Source organism: Orycteropus afer, unplaced genomic scaffold, assembly GCF_000298275.1.
Source record: "Orycteropus afer afer isolate SDZICR_OR568_19922 unplaced genomic scaffold, OryAfe1.0 scaffold00008, whole genome shotgun sequence".
NCBI classification, from domain to species: Eukaryota; Metazoa; Chordata; class Mammalia; order Tubulidentata; family Orycteropodidae; genus Orycteropus; species Orycteropus afer.
In genome coordinates this window covers 25,250,680-25,277,808 of record NW_006921595.1, presented here as the reverse complement: position 1 = coordinate 25,277,808, position 27,129 = coordinate 25,250,680, and the positions used below count along the sequence as shown (strand labels likewise).

General features: G+C 33.0%; 1 protein-coding gene across 1 annotated transcript in view; it reads right to left on the bottom strand.

The window, feature by feature from the left end:
- Positions 1-27,129, bottom strand: part of DGKB (diacylglycerol kinase beta) — a 913,416-nt gene that overhangs the window by 220,300 nt on the left and 665,987 nt on the right. The window contains exons 21-22 of the mRNA XM_007946219.1: positions 20,347-20,437; positions 12,922-13,117 (exon numbers count right to left, since the gene is read on the bottom strand). Of these exons, the coding sequence (XP_007944410.1) occupies positions 12,922-13,117; positions 20,347-20,437 (287 nt within the window). The remainder of the gene's footprint in view (positions 1-12,921; positions 13,118-20,346; positions 20,438-27,129) is intronic.

The following is a 27,129-nucleotide window of genomic DNA, read 5'->3' as shown; positions in this document are numbered from 1 at the left end:
GTTTGGTAACATTGGGACTGTGCCTTTTTACCTGTCAACCTTGGGCTTGTCAGTCTCAGCAGCCAGCAGCTGTCTGAGTGAAGAAAAGCTTCCAGCTTCAATGGGCCAGGAGCAGGAGACAGAGTTGAAGCCTAAGGTTGAGGGTTCAGATTTAAAGCCTCCAAAATTGTAAGAGAATAAACTCCTGTGTGTTCAAGCCATTGATTTATGGTGTATTCCTGTCCAAGCAGCACTATGTAACTAGAACATACACTTTGGACATTTTGTCAGGTTCTGGAAAGGACATCATGGTAAGATAAAGGGTCAGCAAAAACAAAACAAAACAAAACAAACAAACAAACAAAAAAAAAACAATGAGAGGAAATGACACAGTGGCTGCAATAATGGGCTCAAAATTAGCAATGAGTATGAGTATGATTCAGGACTGGCAGTGGGTCTTTCATTCTGTTGTACATAGGACTACTGAGTGGGGACCAACATGATGGCACCTAACTACAAAAAGAATTATCTTTTTAAAATCAAATAACATCTTTGTGAAATAAAGTCAATATATATATATATATATATATATATATATATAATCTCTCTTTGGTTCTGACTTAACTCACCAGAAGGTTCCTAGATGACACAAACTGTGCTCAACTGCTAGCTCAAAGATTGGCAGTTTGAACCCAACCAGTTGTATCAAGGAAGAAAGGCCTGGAGATCTACTTCCATTAAGATTACAGCCAAAAAAATGTCCTATGGGCTAATTTTACTCTGTAACACGTGGATTCACCATGAGTCATAATTGACTTAGTAGCAATTAACAACAGGCTCACTAGGTACCTTGGTGAACTGGGCAGAGTGATACTGTGAAGAGAGGACTACAATATAATGACACTTAGGAAAGATAATGCTGATCATCAGCTATCAAAAGTCTGGCAAAACCATCCCTGATTAATATATCATATTGTCATTGCTCATGTAATTAGTCACAAGAGAGATTTAGGGTAAGAGTTAAGGTATCCACTTGCATGTGATCATGGACAGTTTATCTCATACACAGCCAGAATGCCCCTTAGAAGTGAGGATGGCAAGACTTTGTCACATGTACTTTGGAAATGTTATCAGGAACAGTCAGTCCCTGTAGAAGGAGATAATGCTTGGTGAAGCAGAAGGTCAATGAAAAGGAAAACCATCATGAGGTGGATTGATACAGTAGCTGCAACTACGGGCTCAAACCTAGCAACAATTGTGATAATGATACAGGACTGGACAGTGTTTCATTATACATGGGGTGGCTATGAGTTAGAACCAATTCGATGGCACAGAACAACATCAACAATGAAATGCATAAATATGAAGTGACAGTCTCAGATCTATTCTCTTTTGAAGTCATATTTTTTGTGCACAGGATTCTTTTATTTTTGAAAAGACCTTTAATTGCAAATCCCTTTAACCTCTCTTTTTAAAAAATCTAAAAATAGAATGATCTTTTATATTGGTTGATTTTCTATCTCTTTACCATTTTTCTAAGAAGATAGTCTGAAAATTTGAATGCCAGAGACTTAATAACAAAATATGTTTTATGTAGTTTTTGGATCAAGAACTACATATTCTCAAGCATCAGCAGGGAAGAAGTATGCTAAGACCTTTAACTATCAGAAGAGATTTGAATTGCATCTTTGTGCAGAAGAAGCATTTTAAATACTTTTTTCTTATTCAATATTCTTCAAAAATAATATTTATTATATTTGTATTTCATCATGGAAACTGAGCTCTACAAAGAAAAACTGATTGTTTCATTAAATCAGAACCAAATTACTAATTTCAATATTAATGGTTAGCTTTGACATGTTTAAAAAGGGTAGAAGGTACTTAATAGACCTGTCTTCCATCTGAAATGAACAACTGTTCAGGGAAATGGAATTGTTCAAAGATACATTTTCTTTCTCCCAATCTGTGAAATATAATATAATTATTCTCTTCTAATGAATCTCTCAAAGAGAGCAATCTTTCAGAGTTTGAACAGGTGAAATATAATGATAGCGGCAACTGCTTTGTAAATAAAAGGATAAAATGAGATTGTTATTTTGTGCCGTATTATGGGGTAATTAGAATAACACTGAAGCATGCATCAGGTATTTGAACTTTCTCAAAAAAGCTCCCCAGGGCTCATTTAAATTAGTTGTGTTTATTCATGGAGGAGTTTTTTAAATCTTATTTCAAATGGCTGTCACCTTATAATATCCAGGCTGCAATATTTAGCTTAACCTGATTAATAGGTGGCACCAGCCAACAGATGTAATCTAAAACAGACACAAAATAATACTGAGTTTATAAATTCACAGTTTGTCAAAGGAAGTGCAACGGAACTATTTTTATTAAGCTGGAAGAGTGATTATTCAGTGAGGGAGGCAAGGGGGGGATTAATGATTTATATGAATCTCTATTGATTTCCTCAAAAACAGTGGACTGGACATTGTCCAGTTTATATGTTAATTAGCTCTATGTAATAAAGGACTACATTCATGGAAACTAAATTCATGACCACAGAACGCCAGTGTTTAGTTACTTTGATTGACTAAAATTCACACAACTCAAAGCTAATGTGGTAGGGTTGGAATTTTTCAGGAAAGAGGTTATTCTTCTCTCTACTACATATCCTTGGCTCCTCTCAGTATTTAGACAAATGTTTGCGAGAAGACTTAGGTGCTAGACCATGGCCATCTCATTATAACCATTAAGGTAGCCAGAAAGAAAAACATATGTATATTAAGACATGCAAAAGTCCAATATCTGCCCTTATATGATTGAAATCTCCAAGTGGAATGCCATTCCACAAAATCCTGTAGTTCAAGTTTGATTCTCAATGAGGTTATTGTTTTTCTTAGTTATTACTTTCTATCAAAATGGAAAACAAAGTGTGAGTTTTAATATCAATGTAGATAGAAATAGAACCACTGCTATGTTTAACAATTTTTGTAATTAATGTATTTTTGATACTTCTTTTATGCTTATAACTTTTAATAATGCTTCCTACTTTATTGTCCTATATACAAAATTATGAGAAAAATATTTTCTCAGTAGACATCTATTAGATAACCCTAGTTCATTAACCACAAATACAGGGCTTTATATTTAGATGACTTTTCTGTATTTTGAAACTTTGTGTGACTAATATTTGAAACCATGCTCTAAGAATATTTTTTATTTAGCTGAGGCCTATATATTCAGCCACTCCTTGGAAGGAAGACTGGGCAATCTACTTCCCTAGTGCTATCACCTCGGAAACCCAAGGAGGGGTCGCTATGAGTCAGATCTGACTTGACAGCAGTGAATGAGTTATGTGTTCAGCCAATATTTATTTAACTTGGAAATCTGTTTTATATTTCCATCACTGCAGATATTAAATTTACTTAAAATTATCATGCAGCCTTGGACTATGTAGGTGACCCACCATTATTTTAACAGGTTCAGCATTAGATACATATATTTATCTGTTATATTAAATCAAAAATAGTTTTGCTGCTTTATCAATTCTTCCATAAGAGATTCACATGAGTGAGGTTTTATCTAGAATGACACTATATATAAGATTTTGAAAAATTGAGTGTTAAACAGGGAAAAAAAGGACAATGATTATAGCTATGCAAAGAAGTATTGTATATAGCTCCAGAAGGGATATAATGATATTCTAATGCTTGCCATCTAGAATTTCAGTTAATATAAATTTATTCTTATTTCTGGTTTCTGTTTTTCAAATTTCTGGGAGACTAGCAGTTTATGCACAGTTTTTACAGTGCCATGTAAAATAGAAACTTTATAAATGCTTCTTGATAATGTATATGCTTTTATAGGACAACAAGGCCAAAATAAGAATATTTTGACTAAGTAGTCTTATATTTTGAAAATGCATTTCTATTTTACACATTTTATGTAATAAATAGCTCTAATACCATCTTTTTTAATGACAATTTTGTAAGTTTGAAGAGATGCACTTTATGAAAAATATCAGAGGGAAATCATATATATATACAGATATTCAGGTATATAATTCAATTTTAAATTATAAACATTAACTTTGAAACTTCAATAGCTTTATTAAATATATGCTATTATTTACATCACCCATCACTGAAAGTTTCATAGGAGATAGTTTAACAACCTACAACTAGGAATTCTTTTTGAGACTTCTCCTTAGAAGTTAAAACCTACTGTCATTGAGTCAATTCCAACTCATACTGACAACAGAGTAGAATACCTTATGTTTCTCCCACAGAACAGCTCATGATTTTGAACCACTGACCTTTTGGTTAGCATCCAAATCCTTTAACCTTTATGCCACCACAGCTCCTTCCTTAAAGATTTCTAGATAGCAAACATTTGGCTCTATCTGTTTCAGTTTATTAAGTTATCATGATATTAGTATCCACCTATGTTTTTGTGAAAGGCAACATCTCAAATGTTGTGATCTTTTTCAACAATTTAATATCCAGGTTTAATAACGCAGCATGAAATCCTTTTTTTTGTTTCTCAATTTAATTGATTTAATAGCTGAATTTAAATGCTTGGAAATTGTTCTGCTTGCTGGTATTTGAATTCCAAACATATAATCTATAGCTCTAAAATGAATGTTGTTGTTATATTTAGACAACTTAAAATGCTATTTCTAAATTACCTTAAATAACCTACAAAATGTTTAGAAAAATTGGTAATAATAGATGAAATGTCCATTAATACGATCTTTTAGATAATTATAACTTTTACAAAGTACAGAAAGTGCCAGAAACTTACAATTTAAATGCTGTTGTGGAATTTTATGGGTAATACAATGTACAGTCAACATAGAATAATCATAAATCTTCTAGAACTCCCCATTTCCATTCTAAAGATGGAGACATTGAAGCCAGTAAACTTATACATATTTAGAGGCAAAATAAATTCAAGATTTTTGCAAAGCTTTCAGAGATATAATTTCATTTATTTTCTTTAGTTGAATGGTTTGGGTGTCTTATCTGTTTTCTTCTTACATTCTAGGACTTTAAAACAATAATAATAATAAAGTCATTTGATGTGGAGAGACTCTTTGACAGCCAACCAGATATACTCTCTTACTCATCTGAATATTTTTTTTTAACTTTTAATTGTGATTTGGGTGAAAGTTCACAGAGCAAATTTGTTTTCCATCCAACAATTCATGTACAATTTGTTTTGTGACATTGATTGCAAGTCCCACAACAAAATATCACTCTTCCCACTTCCTCTCTGTGTTTACCGTTTTCATTAATCCTGCCTTCTTATCCCTTTTTTGCCTTCTGAGCTTTATCCTTAGGCAAATGTAGCCCTTTACCCTTCTTCATCTTAAAGGGCATGGCACAGAGACAACAGAGTGAAGTCAGAGGAAATGCTCGATGTGAAGTATATGGACAAACTTATTCAGGGGGAATTGTTCTATAGTAAATTTTATTCAGGAAAATGATGAAGAATAGGTTGATAGGTATGGAAAGACAAATGGGAATATACACACATCCAGGCATAGATTTCACTGACAATATTCCTCGTATGTATTTGCGTGTGCTATAAAAGTGTCCATATGCAGTTTAAACATACCAGGAAGCAAAGTTAGGATAACTTCTTAGCCACGAGAAAGTACCTTGAGGGAGCAGGTTGCTGGACCTGCATGCTGGGGATCATCATTGTGGGGGACATCAAACTCAACTGGCACAACATGGTATACGAGAATATTGTTCTACAGTTTACTTCGATGAGTAGTGACTAAGGTTTTATAAATTTGCAACCAGCCATCTAAGTGGAAATTATTGGTCTCTCTACCTGAGCAAAGGAAAATGAAGAAAATCAAAGATGCATGGAACCGTTATTCCAAAGGACTAATGGATCATGTGAATCTCACCTGTATGACCCTGAGACCAGAAGGACTAGATGATGCCTGGCTACCAATGCCAACCACTCTTAAAGAGATCAAAATTGGAGATCCTGTGTACAGTGGGAGAAGAACGTGGGAAGAAAAAACTCAAAATCATAAAAAAGATCAGGCTTTCTGGCCTGATAGAGACTGGTGAGACCCCCAAGATTATGCCCTTGCATCACCGTTTGGGCTCAGAATTGATCTCACTCTTATGGCTTAACTCTCAGCCAAACAATAGACAGGTCTACAATTTGAACACCTACATCAGAGAAATGTGCTTCTTAGAAAAACCAACATGAGAGATCAGAAAGGCAGCATTTGTACAAGAAGAAAAGTAGGAAGACACAAATGCATAGGCAAGAAGGATATAGGGAATGTGTAGCCACGGGGAGGAAGTATGAGGTGAGATGTTACACTGTGGGTAATGTAGCCAGTATCACAAAACAAAATGTGTATATGAACGGCTGAATGTGTCACAAATCTGCTCTGTAAAATTTCACCCAAATCACAATAAAATTTTTTTTAAAAAAGAAGAGAAAATAAAGTAAAAAAAAATATAGTAAAAATATTTATATCAAATATTCACACATGATGGTCCCTAGGTGGCACAAACGGTTGGTGCTCCATTGTTTACCTAAAGATTAACAATGGTATAGCCAAAGAAACCCCTAGCCATCTGCTGCCATTAAGACTGCAGTTAAGAAAACCATATTGTGCAGTTTTACTCTATAACACATGGGGTAGCCGTGAGTCAGAATCAAATCACATCAACTAACAACAATATTCACACATGGAGCTACGAAAATGATACAAGGCGGTGATACAAAGATAGGAGGTAGTATGCTACAATAACACCCTCGTACAGTTTTCTAAGGTTTAGTCATTCTTGTACTAAGTTTACTATACTTGCTGTTTCTACATACCTCTTATATAATTTACTATATTCTTTTTACTCAAATTTATTTTTGAAAACTTAATTATAACTATAAATAATAATTAACATCATTCACCATAAATAGAACACAATTTTAATAGCAAATACAGAAACGCTAAATTTTTAAATATTTATTCATGTATCTATCACCACCTAAATGATCTTCTTTTCCATCAGTGGAGTGCATGCTGCCCTTTGGAAAATTCTGCCCAAATAAAAGAATTAGCATTGGCATATGTGAAACAAACAAATTAAAATAGACTGGGCAATAACACTGATATATAATATAATAATTATTTTTTTAAATAAATTTTTGTGTGACTGACACCTGGCTAGTTGTATCCATATGTGGAATAGGCAGTCACCTACTTCGACAGGTTTCAAGGAGGAAGTACAGCCACTTCCAGCCTTATCTCCCTTATGACAGTGCTTGAAACTCCGATTGGAAAGAAATGACTCTTGCTTAGTGGGTGTTAAACTTTCTTAAGTAGTAAACATTTTGTCCTGTTTTTTAACTTTCTTGAATAGTACACATTTTGTTCTGTTTCTTTTTTCTTTTTTTGCAAATAAGGCAATATTTAAAAACCAGTGAATAAAAAAAGAAAATCAATCTTGTATTAGGAAATCTTATGTTAGAGATTCAAATTGCTAACACTTTCAGTACAGTCAATCTATGGGACTAATGGAGCTATTTTAATGAAGGCAATTGTATTGTCTTAACCATCCTATTTTTCACTGATTTCTACATTTTGTTTTGTTTTCATGGTGGTGAGAATATCTTGATCAAGACAAATATGTAATTATAATGGTATAAACTTTCTACATCTCTTTATCTCTCAAACTATTCTGATTCCAATACCAGAAAGTGCAATAGTGCAATAGTCAGACTTCTATCAATAGAACTGCATCAATTAGAATAGCTAAAAACTTCCTTGAAAAGTTTTAACTATTAGGTTAAAAAAACTACTTTTCCAAGGTGTTTTTTAACATAAGTTTTCAACTCTGTTAACAGCAATGTATGATACAATGTTACTTGCACAGGTATCTCTGTCAGATATTCACTTAAACTTTCAATTATTCAAAGTTATTTTATTCAGCATATTTAGCTGAGAAGTTAACTTTCAATATTATTGCTTGTTCTATGGCTGCAGTTGTGAGCTTGTTTACATCACAACTCATCTCCGATAAAAATGATCTTAATATATAAGTTGGTACAACTATATTATTTTTGAGAGATATTTTAACTTATGCAGCTTCTTTATGATAAAAATGATTCCTAAAACATGATTTATGTTTTTATTTAATATATTGGTATCATCACCTTGTTTTTATTTCCATTGACATTTTAAAAATATTTTATTATAATTTTGGTGAAAGCATACATAGGAAAGCAAGCAATTCCATTGATTTTATTATTATTACTATTATTGTCATTTGGGTGAAAGTTTATGGAGCAAGTTGGTTTCCATTTCACAATTCATACACATTTTGTTGTAGGACATTGAGTGCAATCCCCACAATGTAAAGCACATTTTCCACTTCCTCCCTGTGTTTACCATTTATTTCCTTTTGTCCTTCTTTCCTATCCCTTCCTGCCTTCTGAGCTTTATCCCTGGGCAAATACTGCCCTTTTGATTTCATATAGTTGATTGATCTAATGAGTACACACCTCCCTGGTATTGCAATGTTTGGTGGTTGTGACAGACAAAGTCACCTGAGTTTGGCAGCATTTTAATTGTACATGGGTCACACGTGTTGTGGTGGTAATATGTCCATTAGTACTATATTCCTTATTAAATATGCATAGACACACTTACTTTGGTAACACAAATTGATGATTTGAGAATTGTTAATAGTACAAAATACTTTTGTAGGGCACAATTTACTACATTTTTATTATAGTTGTTTCTTTTAATTATTCCAGTATATGGCTATAATGAATCTCAATCAACTTTCCTGAATTGCTGAAGGATTGCCGTTACAACTCAATGGAAAACAGTTTGAAAAATAAAAAATAATGTTTTAGCTGAACATCTTTATTTCTTTTAAAATGCAAATACCTTTACTTTCATCTGCAACCAGTCATTTATACATTAATGTGAATGAATTTATTAGACATCTTTCTAAAGTTTGGATTTAACTCAGAAGAGGGGAAGGCAAAGTTGAACTTATCAACTGAAGGAAATGGGAAACATGATTGAATATTAAAAGGGTAAGACCATGGAAGACCAAATCGTCCTACTTTACTTTACAGTTTTGCTTAAAGACTATGTTTATGAAGGTTGGGCAATCTACTTCCGTAGTGATACTGCCTCGGAAACCCAAGGAGGAGTCGCTATGAGTCTGGGCTGACTCTACGGCGTATAACAACAACAACAACAACAATATGTATTTATAATAAAATAACTCAAAGAAAATATCTTATGAATTAGATAAGTGTGAGTATGAATGAGCTTCAGAATTGCATCCAACTGTTTTTAGAATATTTTGCTGGAAAAATAATTTAACTAGATGAATTACTTACAATGTTTGTCAGTTTTAAGTTGTTAACAGTAAATTCCCAAACAATGAATTAATTAATTGAAGATACTCTGGATCTTAAGCTGTGAATGTCCTCAAAGGCTGAGAGCAAACGATGTGTGAAGAGTGCCAGATCACAAACTGCATGTTAGAAAGGAGGATTTAATACTCAAAATCTGATCTTGTATCTTTGATGTATGTCAATTCTTAAATTTTAAAACAAAAATGTAATTCTTTTCTCTAGATTGAATACTTCTATTAAATCAAATCATTTGTATCTATGACATGAACATAGTTATGTATACTTACCTTCCCTCAAAAAAACTTTCTAAAGTTTATAGAAATATGTTTCCATCTGATATTGTAATAATTTAGTTTAAACTTCCGATAGTTTTTTAGAGAGGCATATCAAGAAACTTGTTATTTATTTATTAAAAAGCATTTCCTGAATAAAAGAAGTCACATTATTAAATTTTACACCTTTTTCCTACTATTTTTTTAACAACAGAAAATATTAAATTCAATATGGTTTAAAACAAAACAAAAATACTAAAAAACAAATAAAAACTTGTCAGACGAAAGCTGTATTTGCTGTATTTCATCCTAAAGTCAGCACTTCTAATCAGTTTGTGAAAAGCTGAATATATTTAGACCTTCATTTAATATTTTTGTATTTAATACTGAAATTGATTTTAGGTAAAAAAATTGAAAACAAAATCAAGTAATAGAAGATATTACCATTTAACAAAGGGACATACGTAGATGTTTAAAATAGTGAATTATTTCTATGACTATTATGTATGAGATTTAAGAGTTAACAGAAAGTAAACATGAAATCAAGTTTTAGAAGCATTTTGAAATAGCATTGGCTCTTCTGTTGTAAAATATATAAAAATTAAAAAAAAAATTTCTTGATAAAATTAATAAAAAGGAAACACCAATGAATACATAATTACATATTTTTTTCACACATAGCTCACAAGGATACATTTAGATCTGAGATTATACTTATGCTGAAATAAAAATAAGTCAAAACTGTAAATGCAATTGGTTAAGAAAGAGAACAAAATGTTGAATCTGAGCAGTCATAAACATGTTTCTGCTATTGCTCATACCATGACCTTCAAAAAGTCTTGAATTTTGTTGTTTTCCTCATTTGTATACTGAAAAAAAAGAAAAATTCCTAAGCAGCAAACCCCACATGCCTCTACTTCCTTCTTTCCCTTTATTTATGGGAACAAAGTCCTAAGAGTTTCAGACTAGAAACCGAGAAGACAGAATAGCAAGAGAGGTTTCCCTAGTTGTAGTCACTGACTTTATGGCAACACCTGTGGCTTGATTTGTTTGTGCTCATACCAAATGAGTATTCCTAAGAAAAGCATATGAAGTTGGTAAGTGAGGCCAGGCAAACGGCATGTCTGCAGCAGCTCTATGGGTTGCACAGACACTTGTCTTGGAGCAACATAATCACATGTCTTATAAACTTTCAAACAGCCCAGAAGGTGAATGTAGTTGGCAGCTGAGCCATTGAGAATGAATTCAGATAAATATCTGGAAACTGTTGTCTGCATGTAAAGGATATGCCAAGTATTGAGATGCAGAAATCAAATAAAAAGTAAACCTGGAAAATATTTTGTATATATACATAACATAAAATATTTGCAGAGATGGAAGAAATGAGTAACAAAATATATTTTACATATATAGTACATATATATTTGGCCTTAGTATTATCCTTGAACTAATATATAAATTATTTTTTCATACTCTTCTTACAAATCTTTTTTCTTTATGTTTATAGGTTGTTGTTGTTGTTGTTGTTAAGTGCCGTCGAGTCGGCCCCGACTCATAGCGACCCCTCCTTGGGTTTCCGAGGCAGTATCACTACGGAAGTAGGATTGCCCAACCTTCCTTCCGAGGAGTGGCTGGTGGGTTTGAACCGCCAGCCTTCTGGTTAGCAGTCAAGTGCTTTAGGCACTATGCTACCAGAGCTCCCTGTTTATAGGTAGAGAAATAAATATAAATTTGAACAAATCCTGGAAACTAATTACTATATTATATATTAATAATAATTAAATTATTATTACTATTCTCACTTCATTTTTTAAATTAATCTTTTCCATATATTTTGTTTCCATAAAAAATATTTTCCTCTATCTTTTTATGTAGTTATATTCCATTCATGGGTATCAAGCATTTAAATTGATTTGGTAGAAGCTTACTCATATTAAGTTACACAACTTCTTCAAGATTACCCAGATATTTAATGGGCATAAAAACCTCTTGCCACTGGCAGTTTTAATAGCTTAATGGGGATGCTGACCACTTTCTCTATTAATCTTGTCACCATACATGGTCACCAAATTCCTTATAATAGTAATAACTGCCTGCTGAAACTTCAGGTCTCTGAAAGCATCAAAACATAAACGGTATGCCCACCATTATCAAGTCCATCTACCATGCTCACATTTTATTTTATTATTTGTATGGACTCATAAGGCTGCAATCTCTTCAAACTAACTCCCTGCTATTCTTAGCAGAACCAAGATCTTTCCTTGGCTCTTACAATGCCATCACAGGTATTAGGTAAATCTTAGAAGGTAAAAGAAATATTATATATCACTATAGGTAAATTATTGGAATGTGATCAGTTATTAGAATACTACCAGTTAGTATCTTTGTTTATAGAAAACTATCAACCATAATTAGGTGTCATGTAGCAACCTACACTACATTACAACAGAGTTTAGAATTCAGATCCATAATACTTTTGGACTGGAAAATTGTAAAGAAGACAGCACCTTGATTCAAAATGTTTAATCTTGCTTTGTTAGTCACGTGCTTTCTGTTTTTCAGTTCTGCTACTTGTTTATAACTCTCTGGAGAAATAGCAACTGATAACCAAAATATAATCCGAGATATGTAAGCATAGTACTATATATGGTAATTGGAACAATAGTTTCATGTGAGATATTTTTAATGCCATAGCCTGCTAAAGAAAGCCAAGAATAAAATCTCTTGCAGCAAACCTTAGAAAAGTGTATTACTCTTGTTACAACTCAAAAATCCTCACCAAGACAGTCCTCTCTAGATAGTGACTGTGTTCAATAAGAGAAAGACCTTAATCTATAATATACACTATTTTACTATCCAATAAATATCCATGTGTGTTTTATTTCCTGAGCAAAAAGCTATATCCAAAGAAGAATAGAGGGGGAAAAAAATAGCCAGTTCACACATGATTTTGCAATATATTATGATACAATTTTACAACACATGCTAATTGGATAATATAAACAATGTTGTTGTTATTTGCCAACGTGTCCGACCCGACTCATAGTGACCCCCTCCTTGGGTTTCTGAGGCAGTATCACTACAGAAGCAGATTGCCCATCTTCCTTCTGAGGAATGGCTGGTGGGTTTGAACCACCAGACTTCTGGTTAGCAGTCAAGTGCCTTAGACACTCCACTACCAGAGCTCCTAACATATAACTGCATATATATATATATGACTTCTATAGTGGGATGGAAAAATCTTTAATTTTAGAAAACTTACCTTGACTTGCAAACTTCAACTCTTTGGCGTCTGTCAGTGTGGTCCTTTTGTCAGACCCTTTTTTTTCTATACGTCGATGGCTTCTTCTTTTCTTAGACTCTCCCCAAAGATTGGATCCTCCATGCATGCTCGGTATGTTCAAAATAGCAATTCCTTCCAGTGAGATGTTTATTAAATCTATCTGTACTCCATCACACTGTTCAGTAAAAAGGGGGGAAAAAAAAAAAAGCAGAAACAGTAAGATATTTTATTTTTCTTCCCTTTATTTCTTCTTTTGTATTTTCTTATCTTTTAATAAGAGCTTTTAAGTCCAAATCCTGTCATTTCTGAATAAACCTGTCAAGAACATTTAATTAGTTAACTTAAATGTCACTATCAAAGATAAAGCAGCCACTAACACTAATCAGTTATCATTAATAATCCTTAAAAATTACCAGATTAAGTCACCTCTATCTTTGTTTACAGAAACTGTTGACACAGGTACAGGCTAGTGTCTGCATATATAACCAGCTGCAAAGTTCTAGTGTGTTACGATGGGGTTGATTATGGGAAGTTTGGTCAATTTTCAGACAGAAAGTTTAATGACTGCCTCTTAGGGGTCAGACACACTGTAAAACACTATTGTGGAAAAGTAAATAAACAGATTTCATAATATATGGTCTCATTTTTTTTTGGCAGATAAAAGAGTAGTTTAAGAGACTTCTTTGGGGGTGAAAAAAAAATAAAGGTACAGTAGTAAACAGCAATCAAAAGAAATTTGAAATTTGAATCACACTGGCATGACCCAGGATGGTTTCTTTGACTATATAAGGTTCTAAGCAGGGTGTCAAAATGCAGTAAGAGGAAGAGTGGCCAAACAAATGTGGAAGAGAACATAGGCTGGGTGATGGGAATGACAAGAGTAACAGGAAAAGGGATTCCAACCCATTATTACTTCAGAGCTACTGTAACAACAGGCTGAAAAATGAAAATAATTATTCAGCCAGATTTTGTTTTTTGTTTGTGCCTGAGGACAGACAGTCTTTTCATTAATAATTATGGAACTCGCTAATGGACAGGCTACTGGATTCAGAGTGGTCATTTTTTTCTTTGAATTTACTGTTTATTTCCACCAAAGGACACGTGAAGAGTGGCAAAATGACTCTCCATTTTTGGAATTATTATATGTTCACCTATTTTCAAACTTTCTAAAATGACACTTGTAACAAATATAGCCCAGAAATTATTCTCCTATTTCCGATAATAAGACAATATGAAATGTGATTTGAACATAAAACATTTTGTTTTACAAATAACTTTGTTAGGGATGTGCACTTTATAACATGATGTATACCTATAGTGTGACTGTCTCATTTGCCTTGTCTCATTACCAAAAAAATGACTGATACTCACTTTATCATAATTTTTCTCATGAAAATCATGATTTTGGGATCTAGAAGAGGTATTGTTCCACTAAAATTATTAAAAACTCTCCTTTCCATAGTCTCCTCTTCATACTGAATCATGTTCACAAAAAAACAATAAACTGTGGAATAAAGCAACATATCTTGAGCCTACTTGATAGTGGTAGAAACAAATTCAAGAGAAAGTGCCAAATTTTCATTCAATTTATTTCAACGAGGGTGAAACCAACCTCTTGATGATGTGTTCTTTTTCAGAGGCAAGTTACTTTTCCTCCTTTTTATGTATTAAATTAAGATGATTTCTTTTTACTAAAGAATTCTGCTCATGTGTATACTCACTTACCGCTATACATTCTAGATAAACAGATATTAATTTCATAATTAAAAGTAATCTTGTGTAAATACCCTGCAGGCCTCAATGAATCAAACACATACTGTGTGTCAGGCCTCCCACTGTCTTCAAGTGGAATGTACTGGCTGGATAATTAGATAGTACATATTTTTTAACCTTATTTGCATGCATATTATATCTTTTGCACACTGACAAGCAGCAGTAACAACAAAAGTCAGATTACCACAGGGAATTCCCACAAAGAAGTCTTCATTCCTTATAATTTGCAGCCTAAATTAAAATAATTTGATCTTTGACAAGGATGAAATGTCAAGCAGAAGGGGGTCCTCTACAAGCCACGGCCTGTGGCTTCTGAAATCTGCCTAATTTATGTCAGTCACTTCTTAATACATATTTAAGTATTACACGAAAAAGATGATAAATATGCAATCTGACACCTTTGGTATTTCCCTGCTGTTAATTTATAAAGGTCTGGCTTCCCCCAAACTGACTAAAATCATTTAAATAACAGAAGAATTGTGAAATAAGCTGGAGCTGGGGCCTGGCTTCCATTTTCACTCAATATTGAACACAGCAGGTAGTACACTAAGACAATTATTTGACTAGGCCTGAGATCCCCACTGTGACAAGTTACTTTCAGAATTAGTGAAGGAGTATTCCTTTGTTCATCTGTAGAAAAAAGGGTATGCTGCAAATAGACTTTTTTTTTTTTTAAATTGAAGGAGCAGAGTTACATGTGACAATTGAAAAATATCAGTATATACTATTCATGTTTTCACTCTTCAGAGTCTTGTCATGTGTAGTTTTAGAGAAACAACAGTAAGTAGCTCTCTGAGAAGTGACAAAAAAAAAAAAATCAAGGAGTCACAAAAAACAAGGACTGATGAAGAACACTGCAGTTCCTGTGAGAGCAGGACAATATACTTTAATAAATCGCTATTTATTAATGATCTGTTTCCACTAGTTCTTGACCCCAGGTTACCTTCCTCTGTTTGCTTTAGCATGATGTTCATTAGTCTGGAAAATTTCAGTGCTAGTTCTGATGGAGACCAGAAATTGTAGCACACCAGTTGAATGCATGGAAATAAAAGCTGAGGTGAAAGCTATGAAATATAAACAAGTTATAGTACTGTGTCAGATAATATTTTTATCCACGTTGAAGATTTATGACTTTTAACAAGGTAGCTACAGAAAAATATAAAAGCTTAAAAGCTAACAGTCTCAGTTAGTCAATAAATCCTGAAAATTTTTATTATGTAGAAAAAAGATCATTAACACAAATATTACAGGAGCTATTTGTAGAGTGCAATGCCATGATATCTTAGTTCATTCTTTTCAGTTTTGAAATAGATCTTACAGCAAAGAGAAATTTACCTAATTTCCTGCTCTACGTATTTTAACACAAATTTACAAATACGCCCTGGGTCATATTATTCAGAGCTACTACAGACAAGATCTTTATGTGAATTTAGTGTTTAAGATACAGTTAACACGTGAATTGACAGGAAAATTAAAAAACATGTGAAGAACTTTTGAGAGAATTATGTATGGATAATACATTCAATGAGATACAACTAATGATAAGCTATACTTTTTCCCATAGTGCATCTTTATATGCTTAGGTCAGATAGAAATTATTCATAATCTTACTCAATGAAACATAAAGCACTGCTTTATTCATTGTATAAAATAACATGGAGTAAAATGACAAATGACTCATCTAAGTCTTCTTTATGAAGAATTTTAACATAAGACAAAATTACGTATGTATTTGAAGAAAACTACAACAGCAAACCTGAACATTAAAATGTTGTTGTTATGTGCCGTTGAGTCAGACGCGACTCATAGCGACTCCTCCTTGGGTTGCTGAGGCAGTATCACTACAGAAGTAGATTGCCCAACCTTCCTTGCGAGGAGTGGCTGGTGGGTTTGAACCACCAGCCTTCTGTTAGCAGTCAAGTGCCTTAGGCACTATGCTACCAGAGCTCCTGAAAATTAAAATAGATACACATATATAAAGGGCTTAAAAATATGTCTTCTGGCATTTGAAAGCTGTGATACTCCATGTTTTCCCTGTGGATAAGCTCCATATGTTTTGAAATGCATTTTATGTGTCTGTCTATAATATACAATGTAAAATAAGGAATACAGAACATGTCTTATAGGTCATTTTAGCATTAACTGGCAGTCCAATAATGGGGATGATAATACTGAGTACAGATAATCGAAAGTAGTCCTCGAGTGGAATGAAGATACTAGGGAACCAAGAGGAAGACTGAAGTAAACCCTGCCAACAAAAACTCATGAGAGGTACCACGTAGATTGTGCACACACATAGCTGTTGTACATGTTGGCAGTGATAACAATAATACTACTGGCTCAAGGTATCAAGCACCATCTATAAGTATTAGCAGTAAAAAAATGTCATTTTACACAATGTTTTTCTTATTTTTTAGCAGATTCTATGAAAGCTCAAAATTACTGCTGGAATGTTAGGTAAACTTTCTAAAAGTTATCTTACTAAAAATAGCTTCCAGTAAGTACAACAGAAAATTTTTATTCTTTAACCATTCACATCTTTTATCTGTCTCATTTACTCCCTATTTCCTTCATTAAGACAAAAAAGAGAGAAAAACTTAAATGTGTTTATCTTAATGAAGTGCCAGCAATATGCATACATGCACTCCCTCTACTCTCTTCCCTCCGCACACACACGACTTCCTTTCTTGTAATAAGTTGTTCTAAATTTTAGACTTTATGATCCCACTTTTGTTTCCTTTGGCCCACTTTGTTGAAATCTGCACTATTACCTGACTCCTCTCTTCAGTGCTTCTGGAATTTTACTGCAGATAATAATCTCCTACGAAAATTTTAAGAATGTACATTTACAAGTTTCATTCCTTTCACCCTAATATTTTGTTTCAGTAGGTCTAGGACTGGGCAAAGGAATCCTTGGGTGGTGCAAAACACCACCCAGGTGACGAGACTACTAACTAAAAGGTTAGTGGTTCAAACCCACCCAGAGGCTCCTCGGAAGACAGCCCTAGTGATCTGCTTCCAAAAGATCTAGGAAGTAGTTCTACTCTGCACAGATGGGATCACCATGAGTCAGAATTGACTTGATGGCAACTAACAACAACAAAAATAGGATTAATCATGAAGAACCTCCCAAAGTAAGCTGAATGAGCATCAAAGGTGCTTTTAATTAACATGATAGTTGGTGTACTTACTAAACTGGGAATCACCTATCCCATTCCCTATTCTGCCCTATTACCATTATTCTCTGCTTTCCAGATTACTGACCAGATAGAATGTTGTCCGTTAGAATCCTGCTAATGTATTTTGTGATCCTGAAGCTCATCTTTCTTTTGCTAATTCTTGAGATCATTTGGCTTTATATAGAACTTAATCATGAAAACAGATCTCAGTATTTGGGAATGAACATTCTTGGCTATGGAAATGGCATTCATCCCAAATATCCACCCCTTGGAAGGAGATCTTTATATGAAAAAAGAATGTAAAACAAAGAGATACACACCAAATGCTTTGTTTCTGAAGAAACTGCCTATAAAATAGCTATCCATTACTTAAGATTCTCTTATTACTTGTTATCTGTTACATTTTTTTCAAACCATACTTGGTATGATTTTAGGGCAAATAGGAAGCAACAGCAAACAGAATCAAATTTCTGAATTGCTGTTTTTCTTATATTTAATTATGAAGTAACCTTGAGGGTAGAAAGGCGTATTCTGCTAATATGATAGACTGGATTCATTAAAAAGGGAGCAGAGAGACAGATTTGGAATTATTGTCATAAACAACCCCCCCCAAGTTTTACAACAGTATTTCCAGATATGCAACAATGGATGGGAAATGCACAGCTCTGGCTCTGATTTAGAAACTCTATTGAATTGGTCCCAGCATATGCCGGTACATGCAGAGCAGGGAAGCCCTGCTTGAAGGACATGTAGAAACATGATCTAAACAAAAGGAACTTAGTTCTAGTTGCTCACATTTCTTGGGGAGCACTATAAACAGTGTTTTTTTCTTTCTTTCTTTCTTTCTGTATGATGTAAAGCTCTGTGGACAAAACTATTCGCATTTGTTATTATTTATAACTTCAAAATTGCTATTTCCCAAATTACTTTTATTCAAGTGCCTTTGTACTATGAATGTGACATGGCTATCAAATATCTCTCTCAATGTTTTCTTGAATATTTGTTACTTTGAGTTTATATATAGCAACCTATGCTTAAGGTTAGGATAAGGTAAAGAGAGTGGAGTCTAATGCAGGAGACTCAATCTCCACTCTAAATTCAACAAGAAGGGATACTTTTAAAATTCTTTTCACTTTGGCTTGTGCTACAGACATTCTTTGAGCATAGGTTTCTAAGCGTAAGAAACGGTTTTTGAAGGTAAAAGAGAATTATAGATGATATATATATACACATACACACACACACACATACATACATATATACGTGTGTGTGTGTGTGTATTGAACCCAAATCCTTCATCTTCTGTGATCATTATTCTTTTCATGATTATGATCATATCAAGTTATGAGGAATTCTTCCCCATTCCATAAGCATCAAATATATTTCTAATACTGAAACTTAATGTCCAATTCTGATGAGAAAAAAAGAGCAAAAATGTTACTTTGCAATGTAATATCACTTTTGATATTACTAACAGTAATTAATAGTATTATTACTATTAATAATAAATTAGAACATTAGGATGACTATCTGAGCCAATATGATCCTTTGTGGTTCATAACTACTTCTATTCACCAAGCTTATTACCTATACCACTAATAGTTTGTGTCAGAAGAACATTTATGCATTTATTTTTTAAAGTGCAAAGGGTTGAAGCCAATAATTTTCAAATCATATCAGCTAGTAATTAAGTGTTCAAGTTGCTTCATAATTCTGTCCCTTTGGTTTTGTCTCTACAACTTGTCAAAATATAACTTTTCTTTTTTTCTTTAACCCTTATAATTTCTCATTAATAGCTAAATCATTGTCTCTTATAACCTGTTTGCTAAATTTTTAGTCCTACAGTTTCTACATTTTTGGAGATAGACCTATTTGCTCTAATTTTTTTTTTTTTTTTTAATATGTCATATCTTGCTATCTTTGCTCCCTCCCACTTTCTATAAATGTAATGGGGAAATACCTTGGGAACTGAAAAATCTTAGTAATGAATGGGAATGGAATGGAAAAGTGTATTTTTTTTAACCCTTAATCATGAAAGTAAGTACAATTTTTGTGAACTGTGCTTTAAAGGTCATAAAATAGTGAGACCTCAAAATAATACTTTTCTTATGTATCTTGCAACTTTTTTCCTTTCTTTTCAACTACTTTCTTTTATCTACCATTTTCCTATCCACACTATAGCCAGTAATTTCTCCATTGATTTTTAAAATTGTATTCTATCTCTCATTCTTTTATACTGTATTGAAACAACTCATATCCAAACTTAACTTTGTATTAATATTTTAGATAGTGCTATATTCCTACTGAGTGACAGAACTGATATTTTAGAATCTTGAGGATATATAATATCTTCAAGATGAATGAATATAATTCATTCCAAGGCTACAATGCAAATATTTTAACCACACTTGATCACTTCATTGTATTAGAAAAGACAGCCCCTTGTTCTTACCTCTATTTCTACTGATTCATGTAGCTTCTTGCAGGTGGCTGAGAAAGTCTCAGATGTGCCAAACTCAAAATACCAAAATTTATTCTTCATTCTGAAAAAGGAAAGGAAGAAGTAGCTTAGGTGATCACCAATAATAGAAGGATTTTTAAATAGGCTAATCCTATCTTGTATTGTAAGTAATAGGAAAGGTTTGAGAACATGTGACACCCAAAATGGAATAAATGATAACATAATTTTCAGAGCTTACATGCTGATATCAAATTGTATGGTTGCTCCTGAGGGGATTACAGGAATGTATTGTTCACAAAGACTAAGGTGTATCTTTGATCTTTCTTTCTATTACTTTCTCAAATTTTTGAAAATACTTTTACTACTAATAATTATTAGTTTAGTCCTAGACAGGTGACTTTATACCCATAGACATAACTCTGAGCTTTTCATGAGAAAAAAAGGCAAAGCTCAAATACGCTAATTTTTTTATAGATGGCTAAGTATCCATTAGAAATTGGCATGATCAGATAGCACATCATAAAAGGAAAAAAAAATAGTGGCTATACATAAAGCTAAAATTCAGTAACTTTGGGATAACCATTAGTTAGTTTTTAAGACATTGTCCTTTATCATATGACCAATTGTAGAAAATTATGATATAAAATGAAAGAACTAATGAAGGAATAAGAATATTATATTATGTACATGAAAGAAATGTTGGAAGGAAAATACAGACGATTGCAGTATTTAATCCGAGTAAGATGGTTAAGATTTATTTTCTCCAATGGCTCAGTGACCATATCTTTGACTTTTTATATGAGGTAATTAAACTTATGATCATTAATTGTAATTTTATAAAGGTGACTATTTTATATCATCAATTATTGGGTTTAAAAAGTTATAACATTTGTAAAAAATGCACAGTCTTTAATTACACATAATTCAAATAAGGCATCATTCCTTCAATTAGGAGAAAACACAGGAAAAATTACATATATTTTCACACTTAAAGGCAAAACAAATTTTTGTCATTGCATTCACATGTATTTCTCAAGTCAAGTTATTCTATTTGATTTATAAATATTGACATCTTCCTTTTACATTAGAATGAAAGAATTCTATGACTAAAATACATTTGGCAAGGACATTAGTATTTAATTCAATCTTATTATTAGTCATAGAAAATGACATGGAATCTGTGTCTAATAGAGTTCTCTGATATTCAATTACAAAATATAATGTTGTTGTTGTTGTTTTGTGCCATTGAGTTGGACCTGACTCATAGCGACCTCTCCTTGGGTTTCCGAGGCAGTATCACTACAGAAGTAGATTGCCCAACCTTTCTTCCAAGGAGTGGCTGGTGGGTTTGAACCGCCAGCCTTCTGGTTATCAGTCAAGTGCCTTAAGCACTATGCTACCAGAGCGCCTTATTAATCTTGTATTATGTATCTGTGAATATTCATTAATATTTAGGCTCACACATGGTTTTATTTCTTTATAAAATTTCATTAACCCTTCTTCTATCAATCATATTCAAGTCAGTGATCTGAAGACAGCATAATTATGAAGGAATCTAGCTCAATGAATCTCTAATTCTTCTCTGGAAAATAATTTTCCTTGGTTTATGGTTTTACTTCATATATGCAAGTAGAAATATATAGATACCTATATAGGGCATAATTAAAAACATAACAAAAGGTTCTTGTATGTCTACACACAAGTGTATATTAAATAAATACAAATACCTACTTTAGGGAATAGTTGTTTTACAACTTTACTCACTGGCTGAAATTATGTAAGAAAATAGTCTCCTACTGGTTCTCACTGGAAAAATGGAAGTACATTCTGATGAAAAATACCTCATTCAGTAAATTGAGAAGAAAATATTGATCTGTAGGAGGGGCTCTCAAGATAGCCTTAAAGTAATAATTAATGAAATTTGACAACCCCTTGGAATTGTTTTTCTATACTTAAAAGATTTTCTAATAACATTTTTATGTAGTCATTTTCTCCAAAACTTTTTGGTTTCATGCATTCATTTTTCATTCATTCAACAAATGTTTAGGGAAACTATTTATTTCCATATGCTAAAGGGCATTGTGTTAATCACAAAAGATACAAATATGAATGCAATTATCTCCATCTCAAAGGAGCTCTGAATGTTTTAAGACAATGGACATATAAAATAATAATAAAATTAATTTGTTAAATGGAATATGAACAATGTGTTGTGGAAACACACTCCAATGAATCAATTAATTTTACTGTGGGGGGTCCAGAAAGCTTCACATGAGAATGTGACATTTTGATAGGTAAGTAGTAAAAGCAAACAGGGTAGAAGACACAAGTTCCGGGAATTCATTGGAGTGTGGGGTATTAAGTGAGATAGATTCTGTTTTGGAATGTGTATGCCAAATTCAGGATCTGGTCTTCATCTTATAGGTTCATAGGTTTCTATGGCCAGCTTTCTTTAATGGGAAAATAAATCTAGCAGAAATGAAAAAGTGGGCTGGAATATTGAAATGCTGGTGCTGTCAACAGAAATGTGGCTATCAGAATAGTCCAAATGAAATATAATTGGATGCCCAATCAAGTGTCAAGAGAAATTGTGTAGAGAGGCTAGAGACATGAGATATACCTGAGATAGAGACAATAGGAATTGGTGATGTTAGATTATACCAACTTTTGTCATACTTTGGTCACATATGAATGAATACATGGGAATATCAGAGTGTTTCTCCCCCACGCACACACAAAACAAGGTGTGGGCTTAGAGTTTGAAATGTGCTGTGATCACACATATTGTATGGCAGCTTGAAAATTAAATAAATATAGGAGGCTTTTGATTACATTTGAAATTACTTTCTGTTTTGTTCATTCTGTCCAGCAATGGTTTTTACAGCTTAACAAGAATGGTGTGGCACCTAGAACAGTTAACTAAGATATCTCACTTTAGCAAAAATATCACAAGAAACGGACATTCCAACAATTTACTTTCAGCCTTTATTCACCATATTAGTTAACATTACTGCTCATGTGCAAAAGCTACTTTAAATTCTCTATTATCACAACCATTTTATGTTTCACTAGATAAATATATGGTGGTAATAAAAAACACATAGAATCAGATTCCACATGACAAATTAAAGGCTGTTAAATTTTATTTTTCAAACCAAAATAGTTTTTAGGTTGTGGAAATGTAAAAGAAAGAGAGAAAGCACATTTAAACGTGTACACTATTTATTTTTATGGCACGTATTAGAAAATGATCCAAATAATTCAAACTCAAATTTGTCAGACAAATGCACAACCCCAGCCATTAAAAATTAGGTACTTGAACATTTAACCCACTGTTCAATGTTTATACCAAACTCAAATTCATTGTATTCTTTGACAGGTTATGTGATTCCAGGTTTGATGAAAAAGGGTCTACAAGTTCTACAAAAAAATTGTTTGTTCAATTATATTTTAAGTCATTAATATATTAAATTCTATTTCAGTGAATTTAATTGTAAAGCTGCAGGCTTCAGCTTAATATTTAAAGTGCTTGACTACCAAATGTTTAGGTAAAGATAAAGAAATTACCTTCCATTCACCAGACATTTTCTTACTAACAGTGATTTTGCTTCTTTATACATCCTCAGAGAAATGTGAAGTATCAGAGGTTTTGATCAAGCAAAAATCATATTTGTCACTATGAAATTTAGTTAATATTTAGTTCCTTTGCTTCTTAATTTTCAAATAAGTAATTTAATTCCCAGCAATGTATCTATTTCCCTTGGGATTTTTCTTCCAGGCTTCATTTTTTTTTTTCTTTTTGGCTTTTGTCTGCTAAGTAATGCTAATGAAGCAAATACAAAACAAAACAAACAAACAAAACATGAAGAGGCTGTGCAATTCTCAAAAAGAATATAAAAGGTCCTAATTAGATATGATGTTGATTTCTAAGGAAGACACAACATAAAGAAGGGGATGAAATTGCCTCATTTATTTTACTGTAGAAAGGTCAAAAGTCATAAATAGAAAAGTTGTAATCTGCTGAAATTACTCTTACATTAAAGGTTAAGTTTTCCTTGGGGAGGTGCATTTCTTATATTATTTGTTATGCACCTAATAGGAACTTGGGAGGTATAAAAATACCATAACCAAACTCATTGCCATTGAGTTGATTCCAAATCATAGAGATGCTCATTGGATTTCCAAGGTGGTAAATCCTTATGGAAGTATATTGCCCAGTCTTCCTTCTGTGGAGTGGCTGATGGCTTTGAACCGCCAACCTTCTGGTTAGCAGTCAATGCTTTAGGCATTGCACCACCAGAGATAGTTAGTTTAATATATATAAAACTGAAGAGCCCTCTACTAGGCATTTGTAAGGAGATCTGGTAGCATAGTGCCTAAGGCACTTGACTGATAACCAGAAGGCTGGCGGTTCAAATCCACCAGCCACTCCTCCGAAGGAAGGTTGGGCAATCCTACTTCCATAGTGATACTGCCTCGGAAACCCAAGGAGAGGTTGCTATGAGTCGGGGCCGACTCGACGGCAAATAACAACAACAACAACAGACGTTTCTATGTCTTTCCAAGCATTTTTATGTGATTCTATGTTACATGGATAACATACTCTTTCGATCTTTGTTGTTCAAATGAAAGCAAAACCATAATGCCCTAAGTATGGTAGCTTACATAAAATGGAATTAAAATCAGTACGTATTTTTAATATATTAAGATTGTTTCAAAACACCAATCTTGTAAATTTTCTTTCAGTTTCATCCTGTTATACAAACTATTTCAACAGTTATTTAAAATCTGGTCTTAAAATAATTTTCTCCTGGAGGATAAAGTTTCCAAAATGATATAACTTTATTCTAATAGTATAACAATTTCACAATTTGATGACATACCCCAGAAATATTAGGATTTTTGGACTTGGCCAGTAATGTTCATGATAGGAAATGTACTATTGACTTATAATAACAGTGTAAGTGTCTAAAGTGGTACATTTATATCATAGAATCAATTCAGTTTTATTTATTTTTCATTGCCAAGAAACATTACACTAAACATTGGTTTTAGGGTTTACTCATTTGTTCCTAAACATAGTGAGGTATTGCTTTTAAAAATACACCACAAGTCAAATGAAAGAGGCCCGGTGGGACTTGAGTTTACCAGTGAATAAGCCTCTACTGAGAGCAGCAGCTTAAGGAAGGAGCACCAGAATGCTGGCAAGGAAGGAGGGCCTTGTCCGCAACAACAGGTCAGCGGAAGGGGAAATGTGGGGAGGGGAGAGTTGTAATTCACGTTTTTTGTTTGTTTGTTTGTTTCTTCTTTGGCTATCACCTTTTGAAGTCTCCTGTGAAACGTAAATGTCATGTGTCTGGACTACAGTAACAGGCATCTACTGGCAACTAAGTCCTGACCTAAAGTATGCAATCAGCAATTGAATTTTTTGTTTTTATTGTCAACTACAAATTCATTTCATAAATGGTTATGAAAAAGGTTGTTCAAAGCATGAAAAATGAAATAAATGGTAACTTTTACTCCAATTTGTAAAAATTATAGTACCAAACATTTAAATATACAAGAAGTTATATATTTGTTTGTAGAAACTTGAAACTAGAATTCCACAGCAATCATTGCTCATAGAACACAGTTTCAGAAAGTGGTCATGTTACATATAATGGTATAAACAAAACCAAACTCACTGGCGTGGAGTCGGAACAGACTCATAGTGACCCCTCCTTGGGTTTCCGAGGCAGTATCACTACGGAAATAGATTGTCCCAATCTTCCTTATCACTTTTAAAAATTGTCAGAAGAACTACCCAATCCATTGCCATTGAGTTGATTCTGACTCATAGTGACCTTATAGGACAGGATTGAACTGCTTAGAGCGTTTCCAATCTTTATGGAAGCAGACTGCTACATCTTTCTCCTACAGAGGTGCTGGTGGATTTGAACCACTGACCTTTCTATTAGCAGCCAAGTGCCAAACCACTGCACTACCAGGGCTCCTAAAAAGAACTATATTTTATTTAAATCCTCAAACCAATATTTCTTCATAGCAATTTATGCTTCTTTAATAATGAGCAAAAAATGTTGATAATAGTATTTCATATTGAAGAAACAGTGACTAGAGTAGGGATGTTTTATATTCATGCCAAAGAGAGCAAATATTTTTCATGTTCCCAAACGACAGGAATATGTATAAATAAATTTTTAAAAAGACATATATAAATGCATTAATCTAATGATCATTCATAAGATGTGTTTGTTAAGTCCCAAGGAGATAATGGAACAAGCTGTAGAAACTTCACACTGAATCATATAATATTATATCCAGTTTGTAAAAAAAAAAAAAAGATGGATAACCTAAAAATACAATATTTAACCCAAATTACTTTTATAAGAGTAAAGAAAGTTCCTCATAAATAAGTATATGAACTGGATCTATGTTAAAGACCAAGCATTGTTTAAAATATTCTTTGAAAAAAGGCAAAGAAAAAAAAAAAGGATATATGAGAATGTTTGTGTGTACACTAATTTTCAAGCATAATACTAATTAACTATTTCCTTCTTCGATGTTCTATTTTCCTCTAAATTTTGTTGCATGTTAGAAGTAAATACAAAGACGTAAAAATGGAAAAGTGTAAAAGTAGTGATGTAACATTACAGACTGCATGCAAAAGAGGTAACATAAGCACCCAAAGAACAGGTATGTATTACTAATTACATGAAATATAAAATTAAATCTGTAAAATATTTAAACAATGGCCAAGCATGTTTAGAATTCAAT